General features: G+C 39.1%; 1 protein-coding gene across 3 annotated transcripts in view; it reads right to left on the bottom strand.

The window, feature by feature from the left end:
- GABRB2 (gamma-aminobutyric acid type A receptor subunit beta2) overlaps positions 1-11,488 on the bottom strand; it is a gene marked incomplete at its 3' end in the record, with an annotated part of 131,316 nt that extends 119,828 nt beyond the window's left edge. For 2 of the 3 annotated variants that reach the window (XM_079542594.1, XM_079542595.1), the window contains exon 1: positions 11,369-11,431. In XM_079542594.1, the coding sequence (XP_079398720.1) occupies positions 11,369-11,416 (48 nt within the window). In that variant the 5' untranslated portion in view covers positions 11,417-11,431. Of the gene's footprint in view, positions 1-11,368 lie in introns of all 3 variants that reach the window. The other variant, XM_079542593.1, reaches the window with a different exon arrangement.
- Between the last annotated feature and the right edge of the window lie 766 nt (positions 11,489-12,254).

Below are 12,254 nucleotides of genomic sequence, written 5' to 3'. Positions count from 1 at the left end.
TTAAAATGTACACTTGAGTCTTCTCATTACCTTCCGCACTCCCAAGGATGATTTGATGGCTTGGAGTGAAGAGGTGAATTTTTATTCGTTTAATCAAAAGTTAAACAAGATGCTGGAAAGATACAGATGTAAACTGATGTCTTCCACTCATTAACAGTAGAAGTTTGATCCTGGTAGGAACCACACAAGCCTCCTTAACGCTGCCTTGCCAACGCATTTACTTAAGGCACCTTACAGACTCAAGTCTAAATAGTGAAAAATTGCATTTTTCCTATGATTGGACTCTTCAGCTTTTAAAAATCCTTAAATCAAATACATCTACAAAGCGTTACGATTTTCTGGCCAATAAGAGCAGCTAAGTACTTCCATTCATTTCAAAAGCACACCTGTCACACAGCAATAATATCAGATGAGTACCCTGGCCACATTCACACACAACATCTCAGAAAATACAGAAGACATATTTCAGTGCATTTCCAGTCATTTAAGTACCCACAAGTCTTCAATGAAAACAGGGCAGAAATAGCCTCAATGGAAAAGTCAGCATCAGATTCACATATTAAGGCTTCCAAACAAGACTCATGTGGGACGTGAGTTCACACAAGCAATTCTGCAAAGCCTACATGTAGGTCTGGGTACTTCTAACTTCAGTTTTGAATGCAGCCAGTTAACGAGATTTATGGATTTCTTTCTAAGTGGTCACTTGAATGCCTTTTTCATTGATCTACCATTATGTAACACATTTCTATGCATCACACTAACAAGAACAGTTATAGTTAAGGGTTTCTTGGCATTTCCATTAGAAATCTGTTTTCAGGGACTTATATATCAACTATAATAATATACTTTTGCCTGAAACTTGTTATGAACCTGTGCCTACATCGGCAAAAATTTCTACCTTTGAAAAGGCTTCTATCAAAACAGGGGAAAAAAAAAAAAAAAAAAGGCAATTTTTCCATCTACTCAGGTTGCTAAGTATTTTATCCTGAACAACCTAAAGAGGCATATGGTACCAGATATGAATAGCATATTTGTAATTGTATTAGGGATGGGTTTTCTAAATACATCTCACATTGCAAAGTGTCAATGAAAAAGAGCAGCAGAACAGAATAATGGATCGAGCATGCATATAAATTTCAACAAGATTTCAGACTGAGTAAAAGGTCTCCCTGGACATTTCTGGGCTTGCACAATAAGTGAAATAATGTTGCAATATGAAGCTTTTCATATGTACATATAACGTGTATTTATTTAACCATACTTCCCTCCTCCCTGTACATTATCTGAAAGAATGTCACTGCATAATAAGGAATGATAAGACTTACATTCCTAAATTTAGAAACAGCCTAATGGATCTTCAAACTAATTTCATTTCACTTAAATTTCATGACTCCTTCAGTGCAAATCTTGACAAACACAGATTAACACTGTTACTCCAATGCCCCGAAGGGACCCAATAGAGGTCAGCAGTCCTTGAAAGAAGAGAGGAATTCAACAGTGCTCTACAACTCGCTTGGAGCTGCAGGGTCTATTAACTCAAAATACACATTATAAAGCAAATATAAATATAGATTCGCAAAATGGACCGTAATGCCTTCTGGACTATTGGGTAATAGCTGTTATGCAAATGGCAACACATGTTTACACTTTCAGATCATAACAACTTCAACTTACTTCGCTACTTTTGTTAAATGGATGCAATAAAATGGATGCATGCAATTAAAAAAAAAAAAAAAAAGATCTACACAGAGAATAAACACGAGCACCAATTTTACTTCATTAAACAGAATGGGTCTCTTTTACAACTATTAAAAAACTGCATAAAATAAATTTACAATAGAAATTAGGAAGAGATTTGCAAGATGACTACACCTGTAGGAGTACATAGTTTTTTCAGAACTCTTCAGCACTTGTTCACATTAATTATTAAATGTTTTTAATAACGTTGCTCTCACTAAGGAAAAAATCTTCAGCTGCTTAAAAGCTTAAAAGCAACAGGAACGTCTGGCTATTTCACTTAGGCACCCACTGGAAGAATCTGGATGGCAAACACTTCTAAAAATCAAAACCATAGGACTTGAGTTCTCAGACATCCCACAGATCATGAGATATATATTTCAAATTATATTTATGAAACCCACTCATTTTTCTCATCTTAATAGTTTTATCATGACCTTTACCTAATTCTATGCTTTTCAGTTCCATTTTTCACCAAAGATCATAACTAAAAACCAACAGACCACAACCAGCACATGTAAGCAGACATGGGGATCTTCGTACTTGTAACAATCCAAAACAACTTTTCAAGAAAATTATCTGTAATGATTACACTCCAGAAAAAATTACACCAACAAGCTAGTGCCAGCTAGACTAGTTCCCTAGTTTCTCAAGGCTGGTACTGTGCATCTACATAGAACTGCATTTGTTTAGTTGAGCAGGCAACTTGCTTCTACTTATGGACATTCAGACAGGCTAACAGGGTCTCAATCTCATGAAATACCAGCTAAAGCTGGTATGCTCAAGTCATATCTAACACAAAGACCAGTCAAAGCTACTGTCATTCAAAAAAACATTTCCAGTGATGGAGGATAAGGCAAAGAATGTGTCCTGGCAGCCTTTCCCAACTTCATCCATGGCATAAATGAACCTCTGTTCTTGTCCTTCAGCAGTGTGAATACTGCTACACACAACCATCAGAAGCTACTAATCCTACAGAACACAGAAGGGTTCACTGCAACCTGGCTACCACGCAGCAAAGAGCTCCAAACTCATGACAACAGAGAGGAAGGAAGCATCCAAGAGCAGCAATCAGGACACTCAACTTTGAAGGAAAAACCTGATGGGTTTTGTTTTGTTTTTTCTTTCTTTTCCATCCATTTTCACAGAGTTGCTTAGTTAATGAAAATGCCTATTCATTAACAGTCCCCAGAGAGCAAGAGCTGGAACAAGGACTTTGCACTTCAAGCAGCTGGTTTTCAATACGCATACATTAGGAGAATTTGATATACTATCCCTGTCCAATCCCTGTCCAACTTCTTACAGATTTTTTTTTTTGTACTTCTTGTTCAACACAGAAAGCTGATTTTGTCTTTCAGCACAACCAGGATGAAACCAGGACTATTCCACTGATTTTCTTTTACATAAATCACCAAACTGCTATATCTTCTGGAACAGTCCCTCACCTGAAGTACAAAATGTATCTCTCAGAAGGGTTGTTGTTGCATTTCCTTCCTTTCCCCCAAAGCTACATTCTTATTATTCCAGGCCTAATAAATGAATTTCTTAGTATTTACAGAATAAAAATCAATAGGATTTAACCTCGAAGATATGAAAAAGCTGTGCAAGGCAGACAGAAATAACAGTTCCCTTGTTCTACAAGTCTGGGATCATGGGAAAACCGCTGACTCAAAATACTTTTTCTGGCCTATAATAGCCTACATTAAGTATGACTCAGGAATTGTACAGTGTTGCACATATTTAATATTCACAGGTTGCTGTATCTTCTCATATTTAGGACACAAGTTTTGGTTCTGATTGACAAATACATATGTAATGGCTTGCAAAATTCATCCAAAAGGGCTCATGCAGTAGATGTAATTGCAAGACTGAGAGAATCTTTACACTGATTAGTTAATTTGAAAATACTTAGCTAGACAATTTACATACAAAGACAAAGCCTATGAAGTGAGCATGTACTTCACAACCTGGCCATCAGACAAGTAAGACTAACCATATACATGGCCCATTATACTGCTATTCCTACACAGCTTGCATTCTGCTAGCCATTACAGTTCCACTGGAGACAGTACTTTTGTCAAGAAATGTGAGTAAGGAGGGAATCCACATAGAAGTATAGCAAAATACATTATCATAAAGCCCAAATGCTGCTTCTGTCACATTTATCTTTCTGTAAACCCACAGCATGCCTATAAATTCAATGTAATTATCCATATCCATTTATTTTTGAAGTACATATTGCATCCATCAGTAGTAGCCTATTTTTCCACTGTTAAGAACTCATGACATTAGATGAAGCTTTTAAATCCAAAGACTTTTTTTAATTTTTTTTAAGAGTTAAGAACAAACCAACCAACCTCATGGAAGAATACCCTCCTTTGAAATCAGGGCCAAATCCTGTTTCCTGAATTCATACAAGCACTTGCAGAGACCTATGGCACTAAGAGCCTGTGAGGGATTCGTCTTACTTTTAAACAAAAAAAAAAAAAAAGAAAAAGAAAAAAAGGAGTTATTACTATATAAGACTGTATTTTAACATGGTTGAGTAATGAAGGCTGTAATATAAATCTTGGAGAGGGCTGCACAGAGTATGAGGAGAAAAAAGGGAGGGAGGAATAATAAGGATTTAGTCATGGTGCACTGACAGACTTTTAGAGTCACTAAGAAGCATGAACACTGCTATGGGAATAGCTTAAACTTGTAACAAATTTATAGAGCACAAAATAAAATCTTTCATTCTACTACACAGCTCGTCCATAAAGATTTTATGTGATTTTCAATGGAGAAGTTATGAAAAAGCAGCCCCGTACTAGGAGCTTACAAAGTACACTGCATGTTCATTCCCACATGTTAACACAAAGATACTGGCCATAAAATGTATTACAGACAAATCTATCTTATTATATGGCAGATGTCAAATTACTTAGATATTTATAGGTCGAGGCTTACTAAAAAACGAGGTAGCAATAATTATTATTTCAATTGTACAAATCATCTCCAAAGCAATCTTGTTAAATTTCTGACAACCATACTCCAGCCTTCAGGAAACATTCAGAGCAATCACTTGCAGAAATCACCAGCACCAACGAACCAAGAAGACATCCTACCAACTGAAGTTTTGCAAGACTAGCACACAAAGTGCAATCCAATTAACAAGCTATTTATATTGGCCATAAAAAGAAATAGAAGAATTATGTCATGCTTCCTGAAGAAGAAAAGGAAAAAAAAGTAAAAAATAAAAGTGGTGATTCCTCATTACACAGACTTACTAACAGATCTGCCCTGGTTTCCTTACGTCCTGTAGCTGCTTACTCATAGGTCAGAATGTTCTGTACGGATTGAGCTCCAATGGCTCAGCAAAGACCAGTGGTTGATCTCTGTAGAGCTGATCAACACTGCTTTCCAAACTACATTTGTAAAACCCACTAACCTCTTGCTGGTACCTGCAGGGTAACTGGGCACCCCCATGCATTCAAATGTGAGAATACAAGAATCTATCTACAGTAAAGAAAAAAGAAAAATGGAGCTCTTATTACTGCAGAAGGATAATGCCTACAGGACCAACAGCTGTAAGCAAGCAGTTTGCTTTTCACCTCTGTGGAATTAAAATTCATGCCTGGGCCTACTGAGACTCCACAGTGTAACTCACCTTACAAAATAAGTAAATGAATGAATGAAACCAGGAATGTATACTGCTGTAATAATCCAAGGTGCTTCCCAGGAGCTCCTTTTTCAAAACAAATTAGATGAGACTACAAAACTAAACAGATGATGACTACATAGATGACTACGAACAGAATAACTATGTAATCACTTTTCCCCCCTTCTCATGTAAAAACGTCATGAGTCTGAATCTACAGCTACCACGAGCTATGACAGTGCTGAAGAGAAGTTTTCACCCGGGAAACATTAAAAGGAAAAAGAAGAAAAGCAAATATCCAAGAGTTCCCTGTTTGCCAGGCATTTGAAGACCTCAGAAATGTTCCACATGAACTACAGTTACACAAAGGTTACTACCATCCTAAGAGCAATTCCCCAAGCATAAAATAAAACAAGGAGTCAACTTTTACAGCTGAAATCTCTAAGTAGAAGCTAGGACATAGCAAGTAAATACTCTGAAATTAAAATGCCTTTCCCTTCTTTAATTTCTGATAAAATATATGTATTTCCAGATATTGCCTGATGTTACTGTTTATGGTACTAGCACATAACATAAATCATGTATGTTAAGATATATAATCACCTCTGAACAAGCTTAAAAGTTAGGTCCCAACTTGCTGCACTCAAGTATGTGTCCTAAATAAGTAATTACAGACTGTGGTATTCTATCAAAACCAGCATGAAAACTTCAATCCATATGCAACGTACCATAGGAATATTTGCTTAGGTCCCCAAGGATAAATGTTTCACCTGAACTTGGAAGCTCTTATTTTTCCTTGTCTTAAAGCTAAGAAAGAAAAATGCATGAATTAGTGGTGTAGGACAAGAGATGCTAAATAGAAATCCACGTTAACATACCACAGTTGAAACTTAAGGTACAGTGAAGCCATCCCAGACAAAGCAGCAAGTTAAACGAGATTTCAGTAAAAAATATATATATATATATATCACGTTATATCACCTATAATATCACCCTGATTTATATCTATATGTATATATATAGATAGATGGATATATATAGATATATATAAAAGAGAGAGATGTCCTGGGAGGCACTTTAGAACAAGCCTGTAGTGCACAATAACTTGGCAAGAGCCAAACTCGAGCTGTCTGCCAAAAAATACTATTTTATATGAAGAAGCATATACCTATGATATAGGAAATGTAATAAAACCATCTCTAGCAGCAGGAAGAGTTTAGTATTAGAGAAGCAACATCCTTCCAGCATTTCCAATGTTTCTTTTTCAGTGCACCTCCAGTCCTGTTCTCTCCCTGATCTCTGTGTGTATCACAACAGAGAACAGCAACATGTGCAACCACAATGGATCAACAAAAGAAGATACTGCTGACAGGAAACATTTTCTCACTTCTTCCCATACCAGTGTATATGAGACACTTTTCCCTGTTTTGATATTGTCTTTTCCTCTTTTCTCTGTCTTTCTTTACCTGACTTGATCACCATGTTCTACTCTAAGCTTTCTGGTTTGGAACAGCTCCACACTACTTCATTACCATTTAACCCCTGCTTCTTTCTGGATCACAAGCCATCTCTTCCTTCTTACACACCTAAGCTAAAAGCTACTACTTGAGAAGCTGCAACACAAATCCTGTTGTTCTCATGATATACAAGCCAGTCTTTTGAGCGTTGTTAATGAAAATACCTCAAGGAGCCACAGAAGACTTTAAAAAAGCCAGGAGTGCGTCTCTGTTATCAAAAGCAACAAAAAGCCAGATGTCTGTCAGCAAAGCACTGCTGCACTCATACTTCTCTGGACTGACATTATTCAGATCTATGAGTATTATACTTTTTTTTTTTTTTTTTTTTTTGCAACTTTGATAAATTCTGAATAGAGAAGTCAGAATATGCTACAAGATGCACATATGTGTTTTTAGGAGCACTAAAGTTAGTAGGTCCCTTTGTGTAAAGCTTGGCATAACAAATAAGCAAATCTCACCCTGACAGAGGGTTACAGCTCCTTTGTTTCTGCAACTCCCACTCCATATAGGGATTACACGATCAATCCAAGTGGATCCTTCTAAGACAAACCAGTCTACTAACTCCACAGACACACAGTAAAGCAACGTGCCAAAATCTGAATGATGATAAGGAAGCAAACATTTAAATTTAAACTGTTCTGATTCTTCTCCACAGAACCTCAATATGAATAGTTAGCTATATTTAATTAAACACACAAACCATTGCCTAAAGTCATATATATTTACTGGGTAAAAAAAAAATATAACCATGGAACATCTCTCCTTCTTTTAAGACATCCTGTACTAGAATCCCAAAATAGCCACAGACCAAGGGGAAAACAAAACAAATTGACCTATTTAATAGGAAATAAGCCGAGACGCTGACAACCACCACATTACCAACATTATCCATAGAAATATTCATGTCTTATTTGAATGGATCAAGTGCACAATATTCTGTGCAATACTCAGGCACTTCTGAATAAAATCATTTCTGTAATACTTAATGAACTTGTACCATTTTTTTTTTCCCTTGGTTGTGGTGTTGTCAAGGGGTCTGCTCAATAATTAAGCCTGGAGATGCAGATGTGGAAATGCAGCATCTCAGCTAGCAATGGTTATTAAAAAAGAAAAAAAATAAAAAGGAAAAAAGAAAAAAAAAGATATAAAGATTTATTTGATTTTATTTTTTAAATGAGTTTTTATTAAGGAATAGGAAGCCAAGAAGCAAAGTCAAGTACAACAAACATATGGAAAATCTCCAGGTTTTGTGAGAGTTTTGCATTTTGTGTTAGACTTACTGCTAATCATATGTAAAATCAAACTCATTAACACGAGAAAACCCTTCCAGTTTAAGTAGAGTTCACATTTCTCCTCTTTTGCTTCCCAAAATTAAGGTAAGCTTCAAGAAAATCTGCAGTATAACTAGCATTCAACTGCAAGGCCTGCTCCAAAGAGGTAAGTGGAATTAGCGATAGTGGTTACTGCACTGCATAAAACCGTTACTCAGTGGATATTATTTCCTCCCAAAAATACAAGGATTTAGTAAAAATAGCCATTAACAACTAAATACGCCTGAAGTTCTTATTTTTCTCATGTTAATTCAGCACATTCCCTTGGGCTGGAAGGAATTGTGTTCAGAAGTACCAGCACTTAACCGTTTTGTAAAAGGATATTTGGTAGTTGAGGTTTCTGTCTACGAAAGGTTAAGCAAGAAGGCAGGCCACACATTTAAGTCTGTTGCATACAAAATGTTTTTGCAAGGCAACAGTAAAGCCCATTACACTAGGAGTTGGTTATGAGATGTATTCATCACCTCTATAAGAACTCAAAGTCAACAACCATCCCAAACATACATTCCATTTCTATAAGCAGATGTAAATTCTCCTGTCTAATAAAGAAGAAATATAACAATTAACTCCCTGTTACTGAAGATAATGCTTCTGCCTGCATAAGGGCATAGAATTCATATGGGGCATGAAACGTGTCAAGAAAGGAAGGCTGATCATTTTGCCAGGACTACAGAGCAAACAAGAGTACACCAATGGCTCAGAAAACAAGTCCATAAATCCAGGAGGTGCTTCTGTTTTTCTCTCTTTATTTCAGATTTTACATCTTAAAAAAACCATCCAGTACTCTGTGGCATTCCTTCTGGTGCTCTCCAAAAAAAACAAAGCCAAAATTCGAATAACATGTCAATGAACAAGTCAAGGGCTTGTACACCAAGTGTTTTGTTCTGTGCTGGAATGCCCCTCTTCTCATTTACTTCAGGCTGATCAAGATACACTAATATTTGTTGAGGTGTACACTTCATTGTGAAATGAACTGTTACATGCTATACTGAAGAAGATTAAGAAAACTATCTTGGCTTGGAATCTCTTCTGGAATTGTAAAGTGAAAAAAAAAAAAATCTGGAAAACGAATGTCAATTTTAAGAAACAGGTATTATCTCCGAGCAATTTAAGCCCGCAGCTTAAATACTTCAGAGATGCTTGTGTGACAAAATTAACCATGTATAACCTCCCCCAGCAGATATACAGGTAGTCTGAAACGTCTCACACAAGTCAAGCATTTCATGATAGAGACATAATAAACTGACTTCAGAATACTAAAAATAATACGCAGCCTTATAGCCAGCCTGAGTGCCAAATCACAGTATTCTGATATGGTATCACCTCTAACCAGAGACCAAATTTCTGGAAGTATTAAAACATTCTTCCTTTTTCTAGGCAAGGAGAAAGAAAATTGCACTGTCTTCCACCTTGGAAGAGCTAAGATGGTTGAGCTGTTGTCTGCAGGTCAGTGTTACACAAGAAAACCCCCATCATTCCCACACCACCTAGAAAACAACACCGTATACCTCCTATTCAGACTAGCTTTAACGATAAGTGTTTTAAAAGACAATGCAGTTTTCTTGTTTTGCTCTTAAAACTCCTGAAAGGAGAACACTCGACTGCAATAGGTCCTGAACTACAAGTTGAGCCCATGTGAAGCTGAGCAGCCCTCACTTCACAGGTGACGCTGCTCAAGGAGAGATTATTCAGCATTTTCCTGCTAACTTGAAAGAACCACATCAAGCTCTCTGCCACCAGGCCGTAGCACAGCACAGCTCCCAGGACAACCAGCAGTAACCTCACACCCAAATTAGGCCCAGGGCTACATGTTATTGAGAAAAAAAGTCCCGATTGAGAACAGATGTTGACCAATTCATTCACTGCAACACTTCTGAGAAACCAAGCATACGTCTGGGACAGCACAAAAACATTTCAGTTAGCAGAATGATCATACCAACACATCGGATAACTTCCAAGATATTTCCAAATTACAGACACAGAACACAGGAGAGAATGTTTCTTTGCAACTCTTTTTCAAGAGCAATGAAAGGTTTGTTCCAGACTTCTACAACTGCCTGAAAACATCTCACAGCACATTCATTTTGTGTCAGGTGCTGCTATCTGCTTCAGTGTCTCCATCTTGTCATCCTCTACAGGGCCAACTGTATCCTACACAAAGTTGCACTGCTTACATGAAAACTTGGACCTCATTATTTCCAAATAATGACAGTAAATGAGGGAAAAGTTCTGCCCAAATCACAGTCACTTTTGCAACACACATCTGAGCCTTCTCTCATTTCCCCCACAGTTGCTCGGTCTCCCAGGTAACACAAGCACTTCACAAACTACCCAGTTATTATCCTAAAGCAACTTCACCATTCGAGCACAGTCATTTCCAACTGCTCAGATAAGAGACAAGCGTCTGGAGAAACAAATAGGTCAACTTTGACTCAGTCATGACCATGAACAGAGTGCCAAGGTAGAAAAAATAAAAGCAAGTGGTGAGCCTTTCGTTATGCACAAGATAATCAGCTTGGTTTTTTTTTTTTCCCTCATTTTTTTCCTTTTTTTTTTTTTATATATATATACATAATAACAAGCGACCTGCTAAGGCAATGCAAACAGCAAACTATTTTTTAATGTTTAAAAAAAAAAAAAAAAAAAAAAAAAAAAAAAAAAAAAAAAAAAAAAGCTGAGAGTGAAAGAGTAACTAAGAAAGGCATTAAACAGGTTAACGATTAGAAGCTCACCCTTTTTTTTCCCGCGGAGGCGAGCAGAGTTTGCACCGAGCAGCCCGGACTGCCTTGGGGGCTCCGCGGGAGCGGCCCCTCCGCCCGGCGGACAGGCCGTGGCGGGGTGCAGTGTGGCTGCGCGGCCGGCAAGGGGCGCCGTTGCTCGCGGGAAGCGCTGGGGAACTGCTGCAACCGGCGGCGGCGCGGCCAGTGCTGCTGGGCCGGTGCTCCCCGGGTCCTTCCACGCGAAAAAGTAGACGGGACGGGACGAGGCAACCCTCCGGATGCCCCCCAGCTCCGCCCCAGAGAAGGAGGCCTCGCCGCTTCCCCGGTCGGCAATGAGCGCCGCTCCGCCTCGGTAGAGATGGGGGAAGGGACAGCCCCTCTCTCCCAGCAGAAAGCTCCCAACCCCAAACCATAAATACTCACCATATTGACTTCTGAGACCATATCTATACTGGCAATGTCTATGTTCATGCCAACAGCCACTGGGGGACCTGCAAACCAACAAGATGGTCCGCAATGTGATCGCTAAGAACTTAACTCATTCTTACCAGAGTTACAAGGACTAAGACATAGTAAAAAAAAAAAAAAAGAAAAAAAAAGAAAAGAAGAAGAAGAAGAAGAAGAAACGATTAATAAACAAATAAATAAAAAGCCGGGAAGGTGACAAAACAGCGTCCCCCAGCCCGTCCCTCCCCCGCCCCCCCGAGCGTGCAAGCTTGCCATCGATCCGCGAGGAACGCGTTAGCGCCGGATTCACCCTTTGCGCCCCGCCAGCTGGAGCGCCGCTTTATATAACGCGCACACGTGTCGGCTCCGGCGCCGGCTGCTCCCCGGGGAGCTCGCGGCACGCAGCCCGGGGCGGGCAGGGGGCTGTAGGGACCCCCCCCCTTTCCTCCCCTCCCCGGCCCCCCACCCGGCTCAGTCCCGCCGGTACCGGGCGGGGGACTCCGGCGAGCGCGTCCGACACCGATCGATAAACACACGAAGTAGTTGGGACTGGGAGCGCGCAGGGGGTTAAATGACATTTTCTTATCGGTTAACGGCGCATCTCGTACTCGAAAATAGTAACTGTGTGATCACGGGAACGAACGTTGGGTAAACTTCAGAGATTTGCAGCTCGATAAAGCCAGTTAAATGAGGGGTTAATAAATTATCAGCACGCACACAATGAGGGGCCGATTCCAGATATGCAGGAGATTTAAATGATGGCATTAAGAGCGCCTTGTGCTAAGAAAATAGAGTAACAATTAGCTTAACTTCGGATCATCTTGAGAAAATGGCAACACGCACACCCAGAGCAACAGCACCC

The sequence above is a fragment of the Tetrao urogallus genome (assembly GCF_951394365.1).
Source record: "Tetrao urogallus genome assembly, chromosome: 14".
NCBI lineage: Eukaryota > Metazoa > Chordata > Aves > Galliformes > Phasianidae > Tetrao > Tetrao urogallus.
The sequence above is the reverse complement of the archived record's forward strand: the minus strand, read 5'-3'. Positions and strand labels throughout refer to the sequence as shown.